At 49.0% G+C, this 26,452-nt stretch overlaps 1 protein-coding gene across 32 annotated transcripts in view; it reads right to left on the bottom strand.

Moving 5' to 3' along the window:
* Positions 1-26,452, bottom strand: part of CACNA1C (calcium voltage-gated channel subunit alpha1 C) — a 737,989-nt gene that overhangs the window by 571,040 nt on the left and 140,497 nt on the right. For 31 of the 32 annotated variants that reach the window (XM_082741042.1, XM_082741039.1, XM_082741047.1 and 28 more), the window contains exons 2-3: positions 6,379-6,700; positions 1,783-1,888 (exon numbers count right to left, since the gene is read on the bottom strand). In XM_082741042.1, coding sequence (XP_082597168.1) covers positions 1,783-1,888; positions 6,379-6,700 — 428 coding nt within the window. Of the gene's footprint in view, positions 1-1,782; positions 1,889-6,378; positions 6,701-18,037; positions 18,059-26,452 lie in introns of those variants that run through there. The other variant, XM_082741030.1, reaches the window with a different exon arrangement.

The following is a 26,452-nucleotide window of genomic DNA, read 5'->3' as shown; positions in this document are numbered from 1 at the left end:
AAAGTCACCCCTTGTTAAGTGTATGCTGCCAGGATTTTTAGTGCAGTCACACAGCTGCACACCCAGCTTCAGAACACCTCCATCACTCTGCGTTGGGATTTTAAAAATCCATTGTCCCTCCAGCAGTCTCTGCAGCCGGCAACCTCCTCCCTAGCTCTGGAGTAGGTCCAACATAGTTCCTCATGGTCTCCCCAGCCCGGCCGCCCTCACCAAATGCGAGCTTCCCAGCCCCAGATGCAGCCAGCACAGGCTGCCCTCAGAGAGGTGCCTCCCCTGCCCCCCACTGCTGCTAATCCCCCAGGGAGCTGGGCCAGAGGGGCTGAGGCAGAGACTAAAAGCAAACCCCCTAAAACTCTCTGCCCACCTTCCCCACTGCTGTTGCCTGGAGTCCACCCAAAGTCTCACCCTCTTCGGAACAAAACACAGAGTCTTTTTTTCAAGTTGCAGATTAAGTGCGAAGCTACGGGGGTTTCAGGAGGCTGGGGGGGGGGGGTGGACACGCAGAGAAGGACAGCCCTTGGAAGGTGCCCCTCCTTGAAGGGCCATTCGGGAGACACTTTTGCTTGTACTTATTCTGACACAGGAAAGATTTCTTGCCTGTTAAGAGACAAGGTCACGCCTCAAGAAGGCCGCGAGGACGGCAGCAAGGGCTCCGCCTGCTGACTCTGGCCGTGTCATCCCTCGGAGCTCCCGGGCCAGCTCTGTAACCTGTCCCTGACACGCCACCCCAGCCGAGCCACACTACCTTACTCAGTGTGGAGCCAGGCCTAACTGACTGGGGAATGCAGCTGAGGAGCTGAAAATGTGCCTCCGATTCAGATGCTGAGGGGGCTAAAGAAAATGTCGAAGGTTAAGAAGCAGAAGAACTCGAGCTGTGATGCTATCCACAGCCAGCAACAAGGGAAAGGAGAATTTGGTAACGTTCCTGCTTCTTTTCAGAACGATCTGATCAGACAGTCCCATCTCACTAATTAGAGGAAGGTGCTAATGATGGGGAAAGATGCATTTGGTGGGAATCACGGGAAAAGTTATGGTGTCTGCAGGAGAGGGCAAGAGAGACAGGCTTTTCCTACAGCCTGTGGCAGAGGCACCCCGGACTGCCCCGATTTTGCCAGCTGCATTCCAGAGCTCTTTTCCTCCCATGCCCAGACGGAGCAAAGGCCTCTATAATGACTTCACGCTCGGCCAAAAGTAAACACACTCCACGCTTTTTCCATGGACAAATTCTAACCCTGAACTGCCAGCAGCACTGGATTCCCAACAATCCAAATGGAAAGCCATCTTCCCCAAGAAAATAAAACCTCGTCAACTAAATAATGCATCTTGGCTGCAACAGGAAACTTTCCTAAAAGCTTCCTAGAAATTGCTTCTTGTGCAGTGATACTACAGATCACCTGAGCAAACCCTACCAATGGGACACCATCGGTGAAAATAAATACAAAAGTGATCCAAGAATAAAAGCTTGCTCCTGCAAACACCTGCACGTGCAACTTAGACAGCACATTTTGTAGCCTTCGACACAAAGACACACACACACACACGCACACACACACAGAGCTAACCACCACCTAATTGAAATATTCTTCCTGAAAACAGGCTGTGATAAGACAGGTGCTGATCTGAATAAACAGCAACAGCACTTGAGCTCTGAGCTCGGCAGCACCCCTGCACGTGTCGCACGCACATCTCACTTCTCCCCACATTCCACCTGGAATCCGTGTGATCCGAGCTCGGTCCTCCACCAAGGGAAAAAAGCAGAGAGAGACGGGATGGTGGACTTACCAGGTTAGAATTGGTGGCGTTGGAGTCGTCTTCTGGAAAGGGAATATAGATCGCTAAGGCCACACAATTGGCAAAAATAGTCAGTAAAATAATTATTTCAAATGGTCTGAGGAAGAGAGTTAAGGAAGTCAATGCTGCGGAAAGCACAAGTGAAACAAACATACTATACATATATTTTAAAATGAATCAAAGATTCCTAAGAATTTTGTTTTAACAATACATTCCATCCCCTTGTATTCTGAAAAGAAACATATGCCTTTTTAAGTGCTTCTAATGGGTCCCCGCCAAAATTTTTCCTAATATGTCAAAAGTAGTGGAGGCCAGTCGCGTGCCAGAGTAAACACAGATTTCTAAAAACTTTTTTTCTTCTTCTTTTATTTATTTAGATGGTATTGGACTTCATTTTCCCCCGTGTGTGCTTGGGGTTGCTTCTACAGAGCAGGGTATGCTCTGGTCGGGACAGGCGGTCCCCCCCGACACCCCTTCTCTCGTGGTTTCCATGCTGCCCCCGCTCCAGAGGGACTGGAGCTGGGGGGGTGGGAGAGGTGAGACAGAATTGAGGCAAACTTGATGTTGAGATTTTCCTTTGAAATTCGAACAATTACTTTTGATCTTTTAATCTGAAGTTGGGAGTGATTATTGTTCTTTTCTCCTACTTTATTTCCTGACACCTTCCACGGAACCTGACGATGGCTGGGCGCTCTGGACCCTCAAGAGCGTGACAGCCTATGTCCTGTCCTTCAGGGCAGGGCCACCATCTTTCCTCCAACCCTCTTCAGTCTGTGGAGGCCCCACCTTCAGGGGCCAAGCCTTATGTTCTAGGTGCTCTTGACCTCCACTGGAGTGTGCTGGGATCTGGAGAGACGAGCCAAGTTCACTCACTAACAGCCATGTACTTCGTGAGGCTCTTGGGCCCAGATTTCTTTATCAAAATATTGGGCAGAACCCATTCTCCAGGGAAAGAGGAGTTAATATGATACTGGTCCCTCCACCCTACACCTACAGCTGAGGACCAGAGAGGAAAAGCTTCAAGGGAAGGCCAGTTCATGGTCTTTGGACCCCATCTTCCCCAGCACTGCCCTATTTTCGGCCTCGTCCATGGGGCCCGACAAGATAAGGAAGGGAAAGAGGATGGAAATCTCTAGAAGAAGGGAACAACTCTCCCAGGGAAATCTGTACTCACGAAGTTAATGAACTGAAGCAGGGAGAGAGACCTTAGAGATCATCTCGTCCAAACCTCTGAGGCCCAGAGAGCCTGAGAAACTTTCCCGAAACCCCACAGCGGGTACTTCCCAGTCACGCCTAGAACCCTGAGCACAGAGTCCAGCGTTCACTCCCCCACTGTGAATGGCCTCTGACCTACTTTAACAGGGCAACTCTGGGCCTGGAAGGCACATTGGTCATGGCTTTAGCCACTGTGCTGGTCATGGATCCCCCTCAGCCGCACAGGTGCAGCGGGGGGTCCATTTGCCAGCAAACCACACAAAGGCTGTCATTTTCTGTGTGTGGCCTGATATCAGGAAGATGACGTGCAGTCTAACGCCCTACTTGACAGATACAGAAAACAAAACAACCTCTCCCAGGTTCCAAGCTGACAAGTAGCAGGGCCAGGGCCAGAGCCAGACCTACTGACCCATCTTCTCCAATAGGCCACGCTGCCCCTTGAGTTGACCAAGGAACCAGTAAGGACGCTGGTGGTGTTGAAGATGGTGACAACAGCAGGCGGGACAATGGCTGACACCACTGTGTGGTGCTGGGCCCTGCTCTGTTCCGTGCAAACCCCCAAACTGAATGTGCAGTTATCACCCCCGTTTCTAACTGAGGAGACAGAAAGGTGAAACGCTAACTTGCCCAACATCACATAGCTTGTGGTAGGTTGGGATTCAAACCTAGGAAGTCTGCTTCTGAAGTCGGAGTTTGCAAGGACGACTTACTCTACACTGATCTCTAAGCTGATCACTCCTGACGTCACTCTGAAGCATTTTTAGAAAGTTCATACTTTCTAGACCTCCTACCATGAAACCCCTTCCCTCCTAGCCAGTTCCCCACCTGCTTACTAAAGTCCCATTCTGTCCAGGGGCTGGTTGGTTTCATTCCCATCATCTGGTCCCTTGTGCCCCTCCTCCCCCAACCAGGGCTACAGCACATCGGTTCAACTGAGTCAGACCTCATGCATCTGTCCTCAAATGTCAACTCGTTCCTTCCACCAAAGTGGGTGGTGGCTAAGCTTGGGTGTTTCTTACATAATCACTTCTACACCTTCCCCTAATCCAGGCGACCCATCCATCATCTTATGCTAAAAGTCCCTGGCTACTGCTGGAGACGATAATGTATAAAGAAACCAATCAGCCAGATAAGAAAAGCCACAAGCTGCAAAATGGAGGAGAAGCCAGGTAAAACCTGGAAACGTACTGTGTCACCCTGTGACAGCCAGATCATTTTTTAAACTGTCTTTCCTTCTTAATGACAGCATTGGACTCCACTCTTTCCAGGAACGCAGAAAGGCGAGTACACCAAACCACCTCCTGACCTGTCCAGCTATCTTTCCAGGGCAATGTGGGAACGCCATCCACTAGCACTGCGGAAGCTGGGCCTGCTTCCTTTCCTGCAGGAGGGGAGGGCACATTCCCCAAGTTGGGGTGGCATGGCCTGGCTAACACTGGCCAACGGTCCTTTCACAGGTCCCTGCCTTGGGCCCCCTGTGGCTCTGTGACCAGTTTCCATGAACAGTGCCCCAGACACTGCCATTAAAAAACCCCCGCTCTCCCACACTCCCCCTCCTGCCCTGTGTGCTGCTCTCTCTCCTCTTCAGTTCCTCCCAGGCCAGTACGTCACCACCTACTGCTCCATTCTGCACACAGAGCTGCCTCTCAGGGAGCTGTCCGTCCCAGGAGGAAAAATCAGAGCTGATGAAGTTAACTCGTATGCACGAACACATCCCCTGACATGTTTTTCTGAGCAGGCTCCCACAGGCACAGACCCTGCCGCCCTCGCTGGTTACTGCCACTGGAGATGAGGAAACGGAAACTCTGGAGATTCCAATGACCTGTAACCACTCAGAATACAGGGGGCAGCACCATGATGGGGCGTGGTTCAGGCCCCAGATCCAGGTCCCTCCACATCCCTGTGGGCTGGACAGTGTCCCCTGAACATGTACCCTAGTACGTCTCCTCTGTGCTATGGGTGCACGGGGAGGGGCACATGCATGGACTGGGGACTTGGAGAACCTGGATTTAAAACCCAGCTCTGTGAGTTGCAGGCTGTGTGATCTGGGCCAGATCTTCAGCTTCTCCAGGCTTCCGTGCTCTCCCCTTTGGGGATCGCATGGCCCCCAGCTCTCCCACTGCATGGTTCTGATGGAGCCGTTGTGACAGCAGCATGCTGGGGCTGCCCAGAGCCGGGCCTCTCACCCGGTCCTCTGGGAACAGGAAGCCTGCCTGGCCACTCAGGACAGATGGCCAGCTCTCCAGCCGCCACGTGGCTCATGCTCCCTTCTCTTAAAGTTACCTTTTGAGTTGAGGGCTTCAAACATTTACAGAACTAACGTTTCTTGCTAAACAGAAGCTCTTCCCTCCCGAGCCATCTTCTTTTGCCTTTCAACCCCTACTTACTAAAGCTCTTCAATCTTTCCATGGAAGCTCATGGATAACATAGAACCCTCCCATCCTGAGCCCCAGGAGATGTGATAATCCGCCCTGAATGAATTCTTATTATGAAAATGCCCAACACTAAGTCCCAGAGTTCTAGTCCTGTCTGTCACTAACCGTATGACTATGTGGGGCCCAATGTCATCACTGGGCCGAGTCAGGGCTGGACCTACTGACCTTGAAGATCCTTTCCATCTCCACCACCCCACAATTCCCATGTTGTTAAGGGGCCTGTAATTACACAGTGAGATCCCGGTCCTTCAAAGCCATTTTCTCAGAAGGGCCCACTCACTGGGTAGACATGCAAAGTGGACCTGCGTTTCAAACTGCAGGCCAGTGCTCTCCACTTTGGCTGCCCGGGAGAATGACCTGGAGAACTTTCATATATGCCTGGGTAGGGCTCAGGCACCTGTGTTTTCTTACAACTTTCCAGACAATGCCAATGTGCAGCCAGGTTTGAGAACACCTGCTGCTAGGCCTTGAACCAAGAGCCTGGGTGGGCCACTGACCACTGCCCTCTCACATTTCTCGGGCTCCCTCCTCCTACAGAGAGCAGAGGTCACAAAACTATACGAGGCCCATGACACAGGAGGCAAAAAAGCCTAGGAGGTAAGCAGCACGCGACCACTATTCACCCAGCACACCCACAGATCACGGGACAGGCTCAGCTATGTTAGATGATATCTCATAACCTCTCAGGATTGCTTGCTCAAATGCGGGCTTTGGGATGAAAAAAATATATGAGAAAAAAGACCCTGCTTGTCACTCCAGCAGATCCCTGAGCCCTATCTCTAGACATTCTGATTCACTGAGTCTCGGGCAGCACCGAAAACTCTGCGTTTACACAACGCCCCAGGGACACAGATTCAGTGGGTCTGGGAGCAATCATGGGGCTGGCCCCACTGGGGTTCCCGGGGGCAGCCCGCCCAGGCCCAAGCACAAAGGATATTTCCATTCGACGATGCTGATGCACGCCCTCCTGATGGGGTTCTTCAGAGTCAGGCAGAGCAGGGCGCGGGGCGGGCGCGTGGCCGTCGTGCTGCCCTGCTTCTTGGGCTTCCCATACTGCTGCCGCTTCCGCTGCGTGGAGCTGACCGTGGAGATGGTCGCGTTGCCGGCGCTGCCCATCAGCTTGGCCTGCCGGGCCGCATCAATGGCTGCCTGCCAGGACAAGGCGGCCCCCGGCGTAGGGATGTGCTCAGGGGCGAGCCCCGCAGCAGCATTGGCATTCATGTTGGCGTGAGCTGGGCGCGGGCTCCCATAGTTGGAACCTGCAGGAGCAGAAGACAGAGGATGGCAATTACTAGAGAGAAAACAGGAGAGTTTGAAAAAGGAACCCAGACTCGCAATTTAAAAAAAAAAAAAAAAATCTTATTTCAAACTATTGCAAGGGCCTGGGAGGGGAACCATGAAAACATGAGTGTGTGCTGCTGAGAAAACAAGAATCAGGAAAACTACTCTTGTCCCAGTTCAGCTATGTAACCTTGGACATGTCACTCCTCCTCTCCAGTCTCACTGACTCATATTAGGCGACCAGACAGAGGAGATGTATGCATTATAGCATACATGCATGGCACATGTATGGACCTGGAAAAATGGAGCAAGTGGGAAAAGGAGGACATGGAAAATGGTACATACGCAAAGGGATCTGTCGATCACATTTATAAGAACACACAGAAATAAAGGATATGCATTTAATATAATACAACGGTTGTTTAAGGAAAGTGAGGAGGAAAAAAGGAAAGTAGGATAGAGGGATAAAAAGGAAGAGTGAATGAGTGAATGAATGAAGAGAGAGTCATTGTATGAATCAGTGATGACAAATGCACAATGAATTGAAGAGTGTAATTTATTCAAGTCTCTGTACCCAAGTTCCAAAAATAAAAATAGTATAATGAAATGAAGGCATTGGACCAAAGTTAGGTCACCTCCAGTTACCTCAAACCCATCTGGGCAATGAGTGTTAGTTGACTAAAGGGGGCTGAGGGCTGTGATGGTTTCACATTATGTCAGTAAATCCTTTGACATTCCTCCCATTAGGAAAGAGGATCTATGTCCCTTCCTCCTGAAATGGGGTTGGTCTTTGGTGACCATCCCACCAATAAAGTACATAAGAAATGACAGGATGTGCCTTTCAAAACAACACAGTGCACACCCTGAGGCTGCCATGGGGTGAGAAAACCCAAACTAGCCAACACAGAGAGCCCATGTGCAGGGAGAGACTCCTGGCCACTCCCCAGTTGCTCCACTTACCATCTGACTGCAACCTCATGCAAGAGCCTTGAGCAATTCCTGACCCTTAGAAACTGTAGGAGGCAGCCAGGTGTTTACTACTACAAGCACTTTGTTTTGGAGTGATTCATCATATAGCATTCGATATCAGGGAAAGGGAGCTGTGCATGGCTGGGGTTGACAGGGTAGGGTAGAGGAGACACAGGGAGGAACCCTGTTTGGGAACCATAAAATCCAGAGTAGAGGCATTCACACTGGGCAACTGAAGCCTTCAGGACTGCCTCTAAGACTGCCCACTTGGGGGACGCCTGGGTGGCTCAGTGGGTTAAAGCCTCTGCCTTCGGCTCAGGTCATGATCCCAGGGTCCTGGGATCGAGCCCCGCATCAGGCTCTCTGCTCCGCAGGAAGCCTGCTTCCCTCTCTCTCTCTCTCTCTCTCTCTCTCTGCCTCCCTCTCTGCCTACTTGTGATCTTTGTTTGTCAAATAAATAAGATCTTAAAAAAAAAAAAAAAAGACTGCCCACTTGGTGGGCCCTCCCCCGTCGGATAAGCTGGATGCTTCACCCTAGATCCTCCAAGTTTTACCCATTATCATCTCAGCCTGGGCTGAGCTCTGTATCCCAGAACAGAGGCACGACAGTGAGACTTGTCACCTGGTCAGGTGCAGCAGGATCAAGAGAAGCAGCAGAGAATGGGGTGACAGTGTGGGCAGAGAGTCTGGCATCTGATGCCACATCAGTTGCCCAGAGAATGGAGGCTAGAGCAGGTATGTCGCTTCCAAGGCTCGCCACAACGACCCTCCCCTCTGCTCTGTGTACACAAGTCTCTTCCAGGGCAACTGTTGGGCCCAGAACAAACTGCCTTGGGGAGCCTGTCTCTCTCCTTGCTGCAACTCACTGTTATTCAGATGAACACTTTATACCTCTACCAGCCACCCCTCCCCACCCTTATCTTGGATCCTTCCTTCTATGTTTGACCTTCAAGATGACTTTTGCTCTCCTTGTGACCTATCTAGACCTTATCACCTCCACCACCAACCCTGTTGTCCTCCAACCGCCCCCACCCCTGCCCCGCCCCAGGCACCAGCGATGACCTGGCTTAGCCAGACAGGACGCAGAGACACTCTGTCCTAGAGATGGACCCCAACAATCTCATCGGGCTCCTGATCTAGCCATATCCTGAGCTTTCTGATTATATTACTTAAGTAACCTAGCTTAGGCTAACTCAAATTGGGTTTCTGTCCTTCACAACCAAAAAAGATCCGACGAATGTGCTTGTTCAATGCTACAAAGCTTGTACCTGTCTGGACTGTCATTTTTGCTGAAATCCAAAATCTATGTCCTTTCTGTCCTCACACCCGCAACAGACAATAAATAAGTTTCTACTCTTGTGCCAGCTGGTTGACAGGACAGACTAAAATGCTGGCCCTAGAGGATTCTGCAACTTCTCCATGTATAAGAGGAAAGTATGTCAGGATAGATTAGTGATGTCTGCCATGGGTACAAACTGTAGGGAATGGTATCACAGATGCCACGACTTTACCAGCCCTATGGGATACCAAGATGAGCACATCAGGTCTTCTTTAGTACCAGCTGGCCCCACTGTCTTCCTGTCCCCTGACAGTTCCTCCTGCACTATTGCCATCTGGTCCCTGTAGCATTAGAGCCCCGCCCCCACTCCCCCAGGGCCCGGAAAATTGCCTCTTTGCTAGACTCAATTCATGGATATATTCTCAATGTGGCACAGGCCCCTGTCTCACGTCTATTCCATCCTCCACCCCTTTCCTCTGCTCCAGCTGCTCCAGGCAGCTGCTGCACCCCTGGGGGTAAAGTATTTTACCCAGAATGTCAGGATCATGGAGAATCCAACACTTGCTACGAGAAGTCCTCTCTCTCACATACCTTGTTACCCGCCCTGAACTCACTGTGTGGATCCTAAGCATAAAGCAAAGAAGACCCCGATATGACTGCGGCCTTCATGTTTCTTATAATACCCCAGAGGATGGAATTCGAAGACAGTATCTGAGTTAATAAAGGCACCGGAAGATTCAGAACTGCTTCAGTAACCAGCAAGCATCCGTATCTCCATTTAACACATAAGAAAACAAAGGAGTGTATGACTCATTAAAGGTCACAAAGTGAGACAATGAAAGAGCTCTGTAGCACATACACGACTCATGGTTCACTGCTAGACTATCCTCCGCCTCCTCAGAACTCAGCCCTGTGCCCCACGTGCACACACACATGTGCGCTCACGTCCACGGCCACAAGCAAAGCACACGTCTCCTACTGGGTTTACAGGCCTTGAGGTTGAAGGGGCTGCTGCATTTTGGACCTGAGAACATCCTTGATGTTTGGCGTGATCTCCACAGGAAGGAGTCCACTGTGTGAACAGCCCTTTCACTTAACCCTCAGGGCACCTCTGGGATGAATGAAAGTAGAAGATGTCCCTATTTCTACCGGCTGCATTGGAAAGACCAGTGACCAGCAGCCTAATCTCACGTCTTACTGGGTTTGCTGGGAGTGCTGGAACTCTCATTCTGTCTATTCAGTCCGTGAAATATAATTTTTCCTTCCTAGACTCCCTCACTGCTCAATATGGGCAGCACGTTATCAATTCTGTTTTAATTCCGAGACTAACTTCTCGTAAGTTAGTCTCAAGACTAACTTTATGTAAAAGCAGCAGACCCCACCACCCTTAGCCCCTCCAGACCCCAAATCTCTACAGCAAGCCCACGGCACCCCATCCCTTCCTGCTGATTATTGTCTTCAAACTCCAATCTTTGTACTCACATCCGATGCACCCCAAGGGGGTGACATGGGGAGCAAGGTGACCAGGGCTCCACAGAGCCAAGATGTGGTTCTAAGAGCCTTGTCCTGGCAGGCTGACTTCGGAGTCACCCTGCACGGTGGGTGACCTTATTTACATTCCCAGAGCACAAGGACCTCTCTGGAGCACACCATCTGGAGAAAGCGCATACGAAGAAGCCCATGGGGAAAAACGGAATGTCAACCTCTCCCCAGCCAAAGAACAAAAAAACAGCCTCCAAAATTTTGGTCCTGGATGCTCTGAGCACTATCACGGCCATGTGAGCTGACTAAGGGCCCTGCCATAGTAAACACAGAGCCACATACAGGCAAGACAGGTGTGGCTCCTTCCAGCTAGCCTCCACCAGGGCCCAGCTTAGCCTCCCCTTCTCCCAGCAAGGTCCCCTCATCCACTAGTATGGCTCCCCACCCAGACCCAAGGCTCTCGTAGGATCTCCAGGTCCCACTCAGGAAGGGGGCACCACCATCCAAGAATTCCAGGAATGGAAAATCACCACCTTAGGCTCAACATTTTTGAACCCAGAGCAGTGCCAAGGAGGAAGGGCAAGTAGCACGGTGTCCCTGATGGCTTTTGTTAGCACGAAATAACCACCCAATGCAAAGAGACCAATTTTCAAATTATAAAGCTGATTCAAAGCTCTGTCTCCTGGCTGCCACAGCTGAAAAGATGCCACCATCTAAGCCTGCTCTGGCTCCTGCTTTTCCTGAACTATTTTTACTGTTGTTCTTGTCCCTGAATGAGCCCCAGAGCAGCAGCTCAGCAGATCAGGCCGCACAAACAGGTGGGCGCCCGCAGCAGCGACCTTGCCCTCACACAGAAGAAAATGATTCCCATTTGTCAAATGGCCCAGCACCCCTGACTTCAGCAGCAGCTCCCTCCTCCCACACACAGAGGCTGCTGCCTCTCCAAGGAACCAGGATGAGGATAAGACCCCTGCACAGACTGGACAGCCACAGGTCAGTCTGCTCCGCAAGGTCCAAGGAAAGCGTCCAAGTCAGGAGGCAGTGGCTTATGTTTCCTTGGGGCCCCCAGCCCCGTGGAGCTGGGGACTCGGAAGGTGTTCAGGAATGAAAGAGTGGATTTTTTTCCCTTTAATCCATCTCCATCCATATACCTGATCCAGGGCCTTATTGCAGAAGATGGTCAATATCTATTTGCTAACAGCAGCAGTATGGTGATGTCATGATAAAGATGAAGGCTGATAAGAGGTAAACACCAGAAACTGATGGCATCAGCCTGTCTATGCCCTAAAGCATGAGCTTATTCAGGTTCTTCCTCTTACTTCTTGGATATAGTTGTTGAGATTTCTTTTTTTTTCTTTTTCTTTTTTATGATTTTATTTATTTAGGGGTGCCTGGGTTAAAGACAAGAAATAGATGGAGGCCTGGGCTAGGGGGTGGCTTGGGAGATGGAAGTCATGGCTCCCAAGCTCTACCTTCAGAAATCCCAACAACTGGGTGTGCCTGGGTGGCTCAGTGGGTTAAGCCTGTGCCTTCGGCTCAGGTCATGATCTCAGGGTCCTGGGATCGAGGCCTGTGTTGGGCTCTCTGCTCAGTGGGGAGCCTGCTACCCATCCCCCACTTCCTTTGCCTGCCTCTCTGCCTACTTGTGATCTCTGTCAAGTGAATAAATAAAATCTTTATTTTTTTTAAAGATTTTATTTATTCACTTGACAGAGATCACAAGTAGGCAGAGAGGCAGGCAGAGAGAGAGGAAGGGAAGCAGGCTCCCCGCTGAGCAGAGAGCCTGATGCAGGCCTCGATCCCAGGACCCTGAGATCATGACCGGAGCCGAAGGCACAGGCTTAACCCACTGAGCCACCCAGGCACACCCAGTTGTTGGGATTTCTGAAGGTAGAGCTTGGGAGCCATGACTTCCATCTCCCAAGCCACCCCCTAGTCCAGGCCTCCATCTGTTTCTAGTCCAGAAGGCTGCAGTAGCCCCCTGGCATTTCTCTCTCTCTTTGCTTATCCCCAATCCAATCTCCATGCAGCAACCAGAGTGACCTTTTAAAAAATATAAATCATAAATCAGCTCCTGTCATTCTTCCAGATAAATCTCTTCAGAATCTAGATTCATTGCCATGACTTATGAAGCCCACATAGGCTGGCCCCAGCTGCTTCTCTGAGTTCATCTCATTCCACTCTCAGCCTGGTCCAAGGCAATCCTCACATACTGGCCTCATTTCACTCTTCCTAAATGCTCCCTCCTTATATGCCACAGTACCTTTGCACATACCTAGAATGTTATTCCTTATGCTTCTGGCTTGGTGATTCCTTCTCTCACCTCAGGTTTAGGCTTAAATAATTCCTTCTCACAACCCCCAACCCTTATCCTCTAAGGTAAATAGGCAGAGTTCAAACACCGGCTATCTCCCTGCCTCCATACTACACTTGACTAGAGATGCCCAAACTCCCGGCATATAGAGATCCCCAATTAGCCATGTGTGTGGAGAAAAGCACAGTGCTGCAGATGAACTTCGACAGCACAACCTCCCTCTTAGTCTTAGCACCTTCATCTGTGCACGAGGGAGCTCACCACTAAAGACAAGACTTAGTACACACAATAGCAACCCAGACTGATTTATGGAGCAAGGAGCAGCAGTTCACACTGGGCTGGGAGAGAACTGAAAATGCATTTCCTCCTGAGGTCCTAACCATCCTCTCACTTAGCAAGCTCCCCAGTGCAAAGGAAATGCTTTCTCTCGGGCCAGGGTGTCACCCGAGACCTTTGCAGAAGCCCATTTCACTCTTGCCGGTCTGTCATCTCACTGCAGTGACCAGGAGCCTCCATTCTCTTTAAAAGTGCAGCAGCAAACCTGGAACAGAAACCATGCTTTCTCTGCCCATTAAAGACCAAATGACTAGAAAGCAGGAAGCCATTAATCTTCTCTATCTAGAGTGTTACAGAGATAGCTGGGAAACTCGAACTGGGAAGATACTGTCTCCTGGTTTTCAGATACCCAAGGCCCTGTCTGTCTTAAGCCCAGTGGTGCTCACTCAGAGAAGCTTCAGCTCTGGCTCAACCCCATGTAGCAGATGGGGTAGACCAGTGGACTAACTCAGCAGCAATTCCAACCTCCGTCTGCTGTCCCTGCCTGTCCTGCAGATGCTAAAGAGCTAGAAACTCCAATTTCCAACTTCCCTCGTAGCTGGACTTCCTGATGTGGCTATGGAGTTTGGCCAACCCAAGAAGTGAATGAAACTAAGTATAGTGAGCCCATCTATTTCACAAGGCTCTGGTGATGCTTTCCTGATGCCTGGAACGTTGATAAGGTGGTGTGACCCTGGAGCCAGCTCTTGGTATAGTGGCTTCCAGATTCCCCAGCTGCCTAATTATACCACAGTCCCAGTCCCCTTGATGGGTCAGCTCTGCAGCCTTGTTCCGGGAGTCATTCCTAGAGGTCCAACCTAGAGCCTGCTCTCCCAACACTTACCATGATTTTGTAAGCCCTTAAATTCCTGTATTGAATATGTTTCCTCTCAAAAATACTATGGCAGTGTCTACTGACACTGTAGTAGACTACAGTGTCTACTGTAGATCTGAACTCTGCCTGAGTCTATAGTCTCACTGTCTAATAGAACACCTACAGTAATGAAAATATCCTATTAATTCTTCGATGTCCAATAGAGTAGACACCAGCCATTGTTGATACTTAAGCACTTGAAATGTAGCAAGTGCAACTACAGAACTACAGCCATTTTAAATTTTATTTAATTTCAATTAATTTACATGTAAATAGCCACAGATGGCTTGTGGCTATCATATAGGACAGCACAGGCCTACATTAAGAGGAAGTCCTGATGGAAAGAGCATAATTTGTGATGGAACTTCTTTAAAAAAAGCAATCAAGGACTGATTCAGATGCTGATAGGCGGGTGGATTTTCTGATCAGGAAATAACCACTCAATGCAAAAAGGCATGTGTTCAAAGCATAAGAGGGTCTGAGACCCAACAAACAACTTCAGCAACCAAAAGTCATTTTTCAGTGGTTAATCCTCTTGACAAATGAAGAGAAAGTAATGACCCCAAGGGACAAATGGGGAGGCTGATGCTTCCACCCAAACTGAGTGGGTCCTAAGAGAACCTAGGACATCCCAGCTGAAATGGAATCCACTCCCCAGACCAAGCACCCAAAGGATCTTCATGGTGTGTCACATCTGCTGCTTCTACCTCTCACCAGAGCCATTTTCACACTCTTTTCAACAGCATTCTCTTCCACTCTTCCCTCACCCTTCTACAAACACTGCTCATGAGAGATGGGGATATTCAGAACAGGCCGGTGACCACAGCAGTCAAACGCTCCAAAACAAAGACAGGGACCTAAGGATATCTGTGGCCATCCCCCTGACTAAATCATCCAGACACTGCCTTAAATAAAACCATCTCTTTCCTATTCTACATCCCACTCCTCTCTAATGACGGGACCAAGGCAAAGAACCGCGAGTATTTCAGAAGCCCAAGCTGACAGGAAGAGTGGTCAAACCGCTATTGTTCACACCTTTTAGTGATCCAGCAAACTAAATCGTCTTTTCTCTTTCTTCATCAGGCAGCTAGTCTAAAGGAGAGAAAGAAAGGAGAAGGAACCCTTGGAGGGACTCCCATGAAGTCCCTGCAGAGATCTCCCAGTAGTACCTTGTCTAGAGGACACTAACCATAGAGTCATTCCCCTCACCTTACTCAGGGTCATACTGACATCAGAGAGCAAGCAAAGAAAAATGTTAGAAAACAAACTGATAGATACACACACTAAATCACACTTTCCAACCAAAGATAATAAATTGTAAAGATAATAAAACATTTCTTCCACTTATGTCCAAGCAGGGAGAGAAGGAAAATTGCCACCTCCTGCTATTTGAACGAAGGCACCCCCTGGTCATGGCTAACCTCAATTACAGGACCCAGTGGATCAGTTCAAGTTTATCAGAAGTCAGCATTTCTACTTTTTCAAGGCCACTACAAAGTAGCCATTTTAGTAAAAGAAATAGATGCAGCCCTGACTGAGGTCAGATACCATCCAGCTGGAAAAATGGAAAAGCCTTCAGCATGCTGATGTCTGGGGACAGGGCAAGAAGAATGCCAAAAGTCTGACACAGCAATGAGAAGACCAAGCACTAGCTCCAGGTCTCCTTGGCAATGGCTAGTGAGCACTGAGAGGGGTTACACTCTGGTATGTGGGCCCTTCTCATATTCTCCCAGTGATCTGTAAGTTCCTTGAGAGCAGGAACAAGTTTTGTGGCCTCAGAAACCCAGCAGACTGGCTGTCACCTAGTAGGTGAATAAAACACATTTGCCACGTGGAAGTTCTTCTGCAGAATTTCTGTCTGTCAGAGATTTCTATACAGAAGTTTACAGAGATGATGCTATTTGATTATTTTAGATTAGTATGTCACTTGTGTGTGTTTATTTCTTTCTTTAGAGAGACAGGGAGTGTACAAGTGGGGTAGGGGTAGAGGGGCAGAGAGAGAGGGAGATAATCCAAAGCAGACACCCTGCTGAGCCCAGAGGCTGACGAGGGCTCGATCTCACAATCCTGAGATCATGACCTGAGTGGAAATCAAGAGTCGGACACTCAACTGGCCAAGCCCCTTCTGTGTTTATTTCATATATTAGGTATATATTTGTCTCTTACCTCCCATCAGAAGGGAAGCCCCAAGAAGTAGGCACCTTTGTTCATTTTGTTCATCACTGTATCCTCAGAGTCCAGAACAGCCTGGAGCATGTGTTGAACAAAAGGGTGAATATCTGAAAGGGTCACTACCCCAATACATGTTTTTCCCCGTGACATTTTTTAATTACTTCAACTTCTGGCCCCAAGATAGAGAGGGTTTTGCTGCTTTGGTCCCATTTTATTAGTAGGAAAACAGAGACACAGAGTCTCTTCACGTCTCTCAATCACCAGAAAGAGAACACAGGAGGCAGCGCCATCTTGAAAGGACAGTTTTTAGTGTATTCAGTGATCCCATCCTCCTTCCTTCCCACCAGCTGGGAGGATGGGGTGACAGGAAGACTCACTTGGCTAATACTCATCTGCCCACATCCTGTGCCAAGTGAAGTGGGCAGAGCACCCTGGGGGAACAGCAGTAATTCTGACTCTATTCCATGCCTGTGAAGGGCCGGCCACACAGCCACAGAGGAATAGCATATGGCATTGCAGCCCTGCTGAGGTTCAGAGCTCAAAGCTCACAGACTCAGACCCTCCGGGCCAGGAGAGCTTCTGTTCTGTGGAAGAGAGGTCTGACTATTCCTGGAGCCTCTGAGCCCTGCCAGGGGCAGGGGAAGCTGAACTCCAGAACCCGGCCCAGCGGGAAGCATGGGCTCATCGGCCCCGTAGGGAAAGCTATTTAGCACTCCTAATGAGAGTCTTTAAGGAATTCAATCATTCCACTACTCTTCTCAGGAGCTACCCAACACTCCAGCAAAGCAACCTACGCAGGTAGTCACCACAGTGTACATCATACCAGCACCAAACTGAACATCACCTATAAGCCCATCACAAGGGGACTGTCCTGTGATGCCACCTCCACACAGTAGAATTTTAGAAGCCATAAAAACTATGTTTTGAAAAACAAAATAGAAAAAAATTTCCACATATTAAGCAACAGAAATAAGGCCCAAAATGTATGAACTATATGACCCCAATTTTTTTAAGACATTTTTTCTTCCATAGAAGAAAGACTAGAAGGAAACACATAGAAATAGTCCTAGTAGTTCAACTAAACATCAATCTTTTTTAAAAATTGTCTTTCTAGATCAAGAACTTGACAAAAAGGATTTAAGATCTCTACTATTTTTACTAAACTTGAAAGGAAAACACTGTTCAAAAGCAGGAAAGTCCAACAGTTTAAAAATGAGTATCTTAGAAAGTCCCCCACCTCAGAAAAAGCACCATTAATAAATGTACGTGTCTATCTAGATTTTTGTCCTGTAAATAGCTAGAATAAAAATTTATAAAAATGGTAGGAAAGAAGGAGGAAAGGAAGGGAGGGAGGAAAGAAAGAAGTGTAGGTACAAGGGAGGGAAGAAGGAAGGGGGAGGGGAGGGGTGAGGAAGGAAGGGTACTAGTGATTATCTTCAGGTGGCCCCATCTATTTTCAGAGAGGCAGTTCAGTCCAGAACTCAGGGCCACGGACTTAGAAACCAGATGGTCTCGATGAAAATTCTAGCTCTGCTAGTCACTAGCTGTGTGACTGAAGTTACCTCACCTCTCTGTGCCCCAGATTCCTTATCTGTAAAATAGAAATCATAACACTGCCTATCACACAGCATTGTTATGATGATCAAATGAGTTAATATATATAAAACTCTCAGAATAGTGCTAAGAGTAAGAATCTTGTAAGTACTAGGTCTTTTTGAAATTATTATATTTTCCAAAGTCTGTACAGTAAATAATTCTTTGGTGATCGGAAAGAAAAAAAGTTATGGTTTTGGTTTATCATTTAAGTATACTTCCAAAATTACTGTAGCCAAACCGGTGCCAGATTCTTGTCCAGCCACTGCCAGACCCATTCTGAGGGGGTTGGGGTAGGCTGTGCCCACAGACCCTACCTGGCAAACGGGCCACCCATCTTCCTAGGCTGCCTAGGGCCTCCACCTCTCCATCCCGGGCACCACAGGAAAATACAAGCCATCTGCCTGCAGCGACAGAGAAACGGGAGTCCCATGAAAAGTCGCCAGGTGCCTTTGTGCAGCCCTCTGCTGCCTTGAACCTAAACTAAGGACAAAGGATATCTGCACTCCTGGGTCTCCAGTTGTTTCGCTCTGGAAACAAAAGTATCTAGGTTTAGGGGAACCTGGGTGGCTCAGTGAGCTGAGGCCTCTGCCTTCGGCTAAGGTCATGATCCCAGGGTCCTGGGATCAGGCCCTGCATCAGGCTCTCTGCTCAGTGGGGAGCCTGCTTCCTCTTCTCTTCTGCCTGTCTCTCTGTCTACTTGTGATCTCTGTCTGTGAAATAAATAAATAAAATCAATCAATCAATCAATCAATAAATAATTTTTAGGTTTAGGGTAAAGTGAAACAGTTGATTTGAAAGTTAGCCAAGATACCTATACGGGCAAGACACTTTCTTTTTTCTTGTCATCTTGATTAGTAACCACAATTCCATTAAATACCAGCCAGTCTCCAAGAAGTAGGAACAGGTATGTGTATGCATCGTAGGGAAAGACACCAGGACCCCTTGGTTCAGGTCCCCGGTCTGAGGGGTGCCATCCATCTCAGTGCCAGCCCTTCGAAGAAGCTGGAGCAGAATGAGACACTGGAAGGAGGGAGGTCAGAGCACAGGCCCCTGGCCCCGTTCCCCCACCGGCCACACTGCTGAGCACAAAACGATGCACACTTCTCAGTTTACTCATCTGTAAAATACAGGTAATAATACATTCCTCACAGGACAATAGTAAAGACTAAATGAGGTTATGTCTACGAAAGTACTACCCAAATATAAAGATACTTAATAAGAACCCTTTCACAGATGTCCACATATAACGCCTCAGGGCACTAAAGAAGAACATCTCGTTGCCAATGAAGTAAAATAAAACATGAAAGCTGTTTTATTTAAAAAAAAAAAAAAGTCTTTTTCCCAGAAGCACACCCTCCATGTTAAGCAATCACCTCTTAAAAAGTGCTATATCTCACACACAAATTTAATCATGTCAATTTGTGAAAAAGTGAATCTAGCCAGAGAATTCAGAATGCAGAAGATTGCAGAGATCCTTGAAAACAGCACTCCACTTTCCAAGGAACCTCTCTTGGTGAAAGTCTCTGAAGTCCTTCCACTATACGGGATTACACTGTGTGCGGGGAAGTGGGGGCACGATGCACATATTTACACACTAAAAACATAATGCCCAAACACACCCATCCACGGCCCATTTGTCCTGCTCCTGAGGTCTCTAATTCTTGTTAAGGTGGGACAAAAGAAACACATTTGCTCAGTATTCTGCGCTCTCAGGCTATTTAATAACAATGTTTTGTATAAAGTATAATGCTTCTTTCATTTGGAAAAGTCAAAGCCATTTATCTCATTAATCCCCACAAAACCTCGGCCAGACAGCAGGCAGACAAGAAGGTGGAAGGCAACGAAAAAATAAGCAAGTCCCCCCAGCCCAAGCCTGCTATTCCTTGGTAAAAACAAAGCTTCAGAGAGCTTTGAAGCCATCTCGACTGTTCTCTGAGTTTGGTAAGAGAAGAACCAGACCAGAAGTCAAGAGAGCCAAATTCCAGCCCCGACTTCAACACCCATTTGTTCCATGCGGATCAGACACATCACTTTCCTTCTTTGGCCTTCGGTTTCCTCCTCTCAGGAGTAAGGAGGCTCAACCAAACACCATAAGAGTCCTCCTAGTTCAGAGCCTCAGGTCTAGAACTCTTGAGTCTGGTATCTCCCTGCCCCCATCACCCCTCCCCAGCCAGTCTTACTCCTACGGAGTTCCTAGGTGCCCGGATCTCCTCCCCACAGACCTCGCAGATCAGGGCTGAGTAAGTCGGCCTGACATCCAGCTCCGACTGCTCCTGGGTTGGGCTCCTGGGTTGGGCTCCTGGCTCGAGCATGTGCTCAGCCATCCTCAGAGGTGGGCTTCAATCTGCTCACAGGGCAAGGTCAACCCAAGGGGCCGCTGAGTGAGGAAGGGCAACAGAGAGAAATAGGACCCTCCAGCCCTTGTTTCGTTTCTATTTTATTATCCCAGGGTTTCCTCTGTGACTCCTTGGGGCTCCATGTGGTTCACGTAGAAGCTCCTAAAGCCAGAGAGAGCCCTTCACACACACACACACACACACCCCATAGTACTCTTAAAGAAGTCAGAAAATGGCAAGTATTGGTAAGGAAGCAGAGGAAGGCCAACCCTTGTGCGCTGCTGGTGGGAATGTAAAATGGCACAATAGTTACGGGAAGTATTTGGGGTTCCTCAAAAAAATTAAAGACAGAATTGTCATATGATGCATCAAGGCCACTTATGAGTCTTTATCTGAAAGAACCGAGGGTGGCGACGCGAGCACAGATGGCACACCAAAGTTCAGAGCCATGTTATTCACCATCAGCAAAATTCGGAAACAGCCCAAGAGTCCATCGACAGAAGAATGAATAAACAAAAACGTGGTCTATACATACGACAGACTATTATTCAGTCTTAAAAAGGAAAGAAATTCTGACACAGGCTACAAAATGGATGAGCCTTGAAAACATGATGATAAGTGAAGTCAGCCCATCATGAAATAAATACTGTCTGATTCCACTTCTGTGAGGTGCTGAGAGGAGTCCTACCCATAGAGACAGAGAGTAGAGGGGTGGTTACCAGGGGCTGGGGGAGGAAGGGGAAGAGTTCATGTTTAAGGGGTATGAACTTTCACTGGGAAGATGAAAAAGGATGATGGTGACTGCAGAGCAATGATGTGAATATACTTAATGCCACTAAATTACACACTAAAAAAAATTAAGATGATAAGCTTCATGTTATGTAAGTTTTCCATATTACAATAATGTTAAAATTTTAATTTAATTTTTTATAAAAAGCAGAGAGAGTGTTGGACCCAAAGCACTTGGAAGAATATTCCAAGAGGACAGAGATCTAGGAAGCAGAGGGGGGCTGTCTTCTGAGGAACAAAGAGCTGGAAGGCGAAGGCAGCTGTTCTTCAGGAAAGGCTGGGAAGGGTGAATTCAGCCTAGTCCAGAGGGAGGTGTGTGGCAGGACAAATCTCTACCCCTATTCACATGCATCCCTGCACAGCCTTCTGCTCAGGCCCTCAGCACGTGACTCGGGCCCAGAAAAGGATGCAAAGAATTTTGGTCATAAATCGTTTCCAATTCTCAAATAAATCACACGTGCGCATACACAAACATGTCTTCACAACTGAGTGAAACCAGACTCACGTCCAAATACATCGACGGTATTCTCAAGCACCATTCACTATCAGGCGTCAGATCTTTGGCTGGAGAGTTGGGTGATCAGAACGTTAGATCAATGCCTGGCTCTCCACAGTTTCAATCTTGTCCAAAGTCTCTGCTCTGGGCACCTGGCATGTCTCCAGGACAGGCCATGATGCATTCATCTCCATAGCTCTGCTGCCTAGCCCAGTGCCTGACACACATCAAGTATAAAAAGAGTGTTCACTTAAGGAATGGGATTTCACCTCAGCATCCTGATAGTTTTAGGTGAGGAGACAAGTGACATTATTCCCACGCTAACGATGAAACCAAGGCAGAGAGAAGCACATGGCCCCCATCCTATGAGACCCAGGCTAGGACGAACTCAGCCATCTCCAAGCCCTCCAATTTCTCAGGAATCTTAAATCCATGCTCCTTCCTCAGAGCTTCTTGCAGCCAGGAACCTCTCGAGCTCTCCCCGGCCACCCCCCGGGTGTGTATGCGTTTTCTCTCCTTCCTGAGCCCCAAGCTGCCTTTTCTCTTCCTTCTGCTGGCTTCTAGGCCAGTAGTACCTGACCACTCAGGAGTGGTCTCCCTCTCCTCCATCTTTTCCTCCTTGAAAGACGGAGGAAAACATCTGACGAGGGCCACCCTTGTGGTGTAGCAGAGATGCAGAGCAAGGGCTGCCCCTAGGTTAGGGGTCCATAGAGACCCAAGTTCAATGTAGGACTCTAGTGCTGCCCAGATTCTTCTATAGGGCTCAGGTACATCAAAAGCCTGGGACAAAAGGGAACAGGTGGGGAGATGCAGGAACATCTACTTTTGAAAACCCAAAACTAGAAGGCAGAGGTCAACGTCACCTTCATTCTTCATCTCGGAATGGAGTTATGATTCAATGGAGCAGAAACCAGCACTATAGAAATGCTGTAAAACTCCATCATCTCCACACCTTTGTCACCCTGTTTATGTGGGTCTCCTCAGACTATGTCACCACAGTAATTAGGAGGGTTGGAACCGTTAAGACAATGAGAATCTACTGCTGGCCTGTGAAGACAGCATGGAAAGAAGAGCCTGGGATCTGTAAATACTGAGTTTTAGGGACAGGTTGCCCTGGAATTAAGTGGATAGTGGCAGCCAGAAAAGAAAGCTGTGGAGTCTAGTGGCTAACGGCAAAGTAGGGAGTGACATAAGACCCAAGTTTGTACTCTGTGGCCACTTACAAGCCCTTTTGGTCTGGGCAACTTGGTTAAAAGCTCGGAGACTCAAGGACCTCTGAGCTGTTTCAAGGATTTTAAGACATTTACAAGCAGGTGGCATGGCCCAGCCTTATGTGAAGTTCTCAGTGAACTGTAGGTATTAGTATTGCTTCTATTGTTGAGGCTGTTATTAAAGTGGGCTGGGTCTTGGGGCCTGTAGCAATGAAGGAGAGGCATGGGGAGGCCCTAGCCTGAGAAGAGCCATCAGGCTTAGTACCCCGAAGGCCTCTGCAGGCACCTGTACAGAGACCCCACTCAGAGTCAGCCATTCATGAACTTCCACATTTCCACTGAAGCACATACAGCCCTCTAGCTTATCTCATTCGGTCATCAGTAAACCTTGGGTCAAGAAGACCAAGGACCAGGCCTGGGCACATGGGTCTCCTCCTCCCTACTCTGCTAGGGAGCCCTGGGACTCTGGATAAATTCATCACCCTCTGTGTGTTTACCTCGTCAGTAAAATGAAGGAGTTTACCAAATGATCTCTAAGATCGTATATAATTTTTGGCACTCACTGATTCTAGAATTCAAATGTGGGTGGCAGAAGAGTTTATCATTTGGAACATGCTTGCAAAAGAAATAGGCTTCCTAGAGGGATGCTCAATGCCTCCATCCCACTCCTCAATTCCCTCCTTTATGCTAATAAATAATTGAATCTGAAAAACACCTATCTAATAGGGCAGCCACTTACCTGGGTTCATCCCCACCCCTGAATCTCAGCAAACACGGACCAGAATGGCCATAACTCCTTAACAGAGGGTTATGTAGTGTCTGCCCTGCACAGCGCCCGGCCTCTGAACTATGCTGACTTAGCAAGCTGCTCCTCCTGGTCCTCTCTGCTGCACTCAGGTTTGGGAGCCGGATGCTCCTGGAACCACAGTCACCTGCTCATTAGCTCTCCTTGCATGTCTGCTTCCTTCAGCAGCCTTCCTAGATTTATTTGGTTTTCCCAACCTGGGAAACAGGAGCTAACAACTCCCGAAAGAAAAGAACAGAGATGTGGAATCTTTGGGGTGAATGGCAGCACCTTTCTCCTGGTCAGAGTTAGCAGGTGGAGAAGGTGATCAGGGCAAATGGGGCATCTGCTTTTGTCTGCTCTATGCACTCAGTCCTCCACTGAAGTGCCCTTTAATATAAAACACGCAGGGACTAAACATAGCTTTGCTGCTGGGTGGTCCCCTGGCAGCCTGCGACTGAGCCACTGTTTGCTGAGCATCACCGTTTGCCTTTTATAAAGAAAGGCAGTTTGCTTTATAAAACTAGGAGCTTAGGACTCCCACTCAGGATGGAAAATGCTTGGTTCAACTTCCCACTTAAGCCAAGGAGTTAGGGAGCCCCCCACACACTGACCCCAAATCATACGCGGTCACAGGACTGTGTAAAGGTGTCAGTGACGGGGGAAGGGAGAGTGGCTGCTGCTGCCATAGGTGAGGTCCAAAAAAGCAACTTACCCCACGACCACACATTCACCCTGGGGCACACGCACACACACATATGAATGTGCACGTACAAACACGTGCATGTCCCCGGTGGGACTTGCAGCCCACCACCTTCCTCTGTGCGGCCCACGGCCTTTGCCGCCACCTTCCTTGTATCTCCTTGGAGCAAGTGCATGCCTTCTCCCACTGCTCAGACATAACCCAGCGAGCAGAGCCCCGTCTGCTCCCACGCCGTAGCCCCCACCGTGCTAGCACCAGGTAAGTGGTCGGGAATATCTGGGTGTGTGGGCCCCACTGGGGCGGGCATGGTGGAAGCCTCAGACACAGGAGATACTCTCCCCACCTCGACAAGGCACCAGCCTCCCCTAGCTGCACATTCACCCACATGGACACGCACACGGACACCCACCCACACACACGCTCTGGTAACATCTGCCAAGCCAGAGACCTTGCCCTTTCAGAGTCCACAACTAAATTTGGATGTGAAACCAACGCAGCCAAGTAGAGACTGGCCCAAAACTTAATTCCAGTCAGCTTCACTCTCTAAAGCGTTCCACTGGCCTTGGCCAGAGCACGTGGTTTCTTCAAGCTGTTAGCCCCTCCAGACTGCAGCTCCCCTCACTCCACTTGTCTGTGGCTCCCGGACTCCACTCCTGAGGGCAATGGCTTCAGGTGAAGGGAGGAGCCCAGGAGATACAAAGAACCAAAGGACTAAGAAGATGAGTTTTGGAACAAGACAGATCTCGGTTTGCGTCTCACCACTCCCCTTTTGAGCTGGGTGATCGTTGCTAAGGGAGCCTAACCTCTTTGGTGGTCAGGTTGCTTATGGGTGAAACAGGAATAATCTCACAAGGAGAAATGGGACCTGTTAACACCAGTACGTGCTGACTGGTGGTTGACTATTTCAAGCCAGCGCTGTCTCTTGAGTTGGCAGTGCTAAAGGGTGGTGTGAGACACGAGGAGTTGCACGCTCCTTCCCCAGCACCAAAAGGACGCCGGTTCTCCAGCCCTTCCCCCAGCCCACTCCAGAGCACAGCAGGACCACCTGACCACAACACCTAGTGATGTCTTGCCCTCACTGCCACAGCCAGAGTTGGCAAGACTCTCTCCCACTTCCCTGAACACAACAGCCCGGGCCAGTCACCACGCAGCTGGGGTTACACAACATCCGAGCCTTTGGGAGCCATGGCTTCCATCTGGCTGACAGCTTACAAATATTTGACCTTATCAGGCTTGAACTGGAAAAGAAGGATAATTGAAGTTTCATATGAAATTACTGTGCAAGTTATGTGTGGCCCAGTCAAGCTTCTTGGGCATGTAAGAGTTCCACCTATTTGTGCCAGGGATCCGTTGTGTGCGGGCTAGAGAAAGAAGGCTGGCCACGAAGCAGAGCCCCTGTGCCTTTTGCTTCTGCTCGCCCTGTTTCCCCTACATTGGCACCCAGCAGCCATTTTCACAAAGCTTGACATAGCTATCCTCTTCTACCCCTTCAGGCCCGCCCCAGGCTTTTGCTGAGCCAGCGGGAGAAAGCCATGTGAGGAGACAAAAGGAGAGCAGGGGTGAGACAGGGGAGCAAGCTCGGAGGGCCCTTGAGACCTTCTGGTACGGACTCTGAGAAAGCAAGTCACGTGCCCTAGCTTCCACAGCCAGGTCAAGGTCAAGCCAAAACTTGAGCCCCAGCCTCCAGATCCCTACACCCAATTTCTACTAACCCAAGTCAAGGCTGAAGCCCTTCTAATGAAAAACTGGCCTATCGAAACTGCTCCAGCCACTGCCCTTTATGTGGCCGCGGCCAGTGTGGCAGGCTGAACACTGTTGCCCCTCCTCCCCCAAGATATCCACGTCCTAATCCTTGGAAACTGAATATGTTACCTTATATAGCCAAAGAAAGGTTGCAGGTGTGATTGAGCTGATTGTAAGTTCGGGAGATTATCTAGGATTACCCAGGTGGGCCTGATATAATCACAAGAGTCCTTACACAAGAGGCAAGAGAGGAGAAAGGAGAAGATGCTACACAGCTGGCTCTGAGGATGGAGGAAGGGGTCTTCATCAGCCGGAACAGGCAAAGAAGCAGAGTCTTCCCCTAGGGCTTACAGAAGGAATACAGTACAACAGGCCCACTTTCGACCTTTGACCTCCGGGGCTGTGTTCTTTAAGCCCCTGAGCATGTGATCATTTGTTACAGCAGCCATAGAAAACTCATACCCTTTAGCACCTCATGTTCGTAAAATCATCCCAAGTTGAATGCAGCAGGGAGAGGGCAGAGTTAAGCTGTTTGGGGGACGACGAGCCAGCTGTGCTCCTGGGACGCCTCAAAAGCCATGTCCTTGCTGCCCTCAGCCTGCCAGGCCCTCAAGGGAAGACCAGAGCCAGACATCCAGAGGCGTGGTATGAGTAGAACAGAAACAAA

The sequence above is a fragment of the Mustela nivalis genome (genome assembly GCF_964662115.1).
Source record: "Mustela nivalis genome assembly, chromosome: 7".
NCBI classification, from domain to species: Eukaryota; Metazoa; Chordata; class Mammalia; order Carnivora; family Mustelidae; genus Mustela; species Mustela nivalis.
Note: the sequence above shows the minus strand (reverse complement) of the source record. Positions and strands in the feature narration are given on the sequence as shown.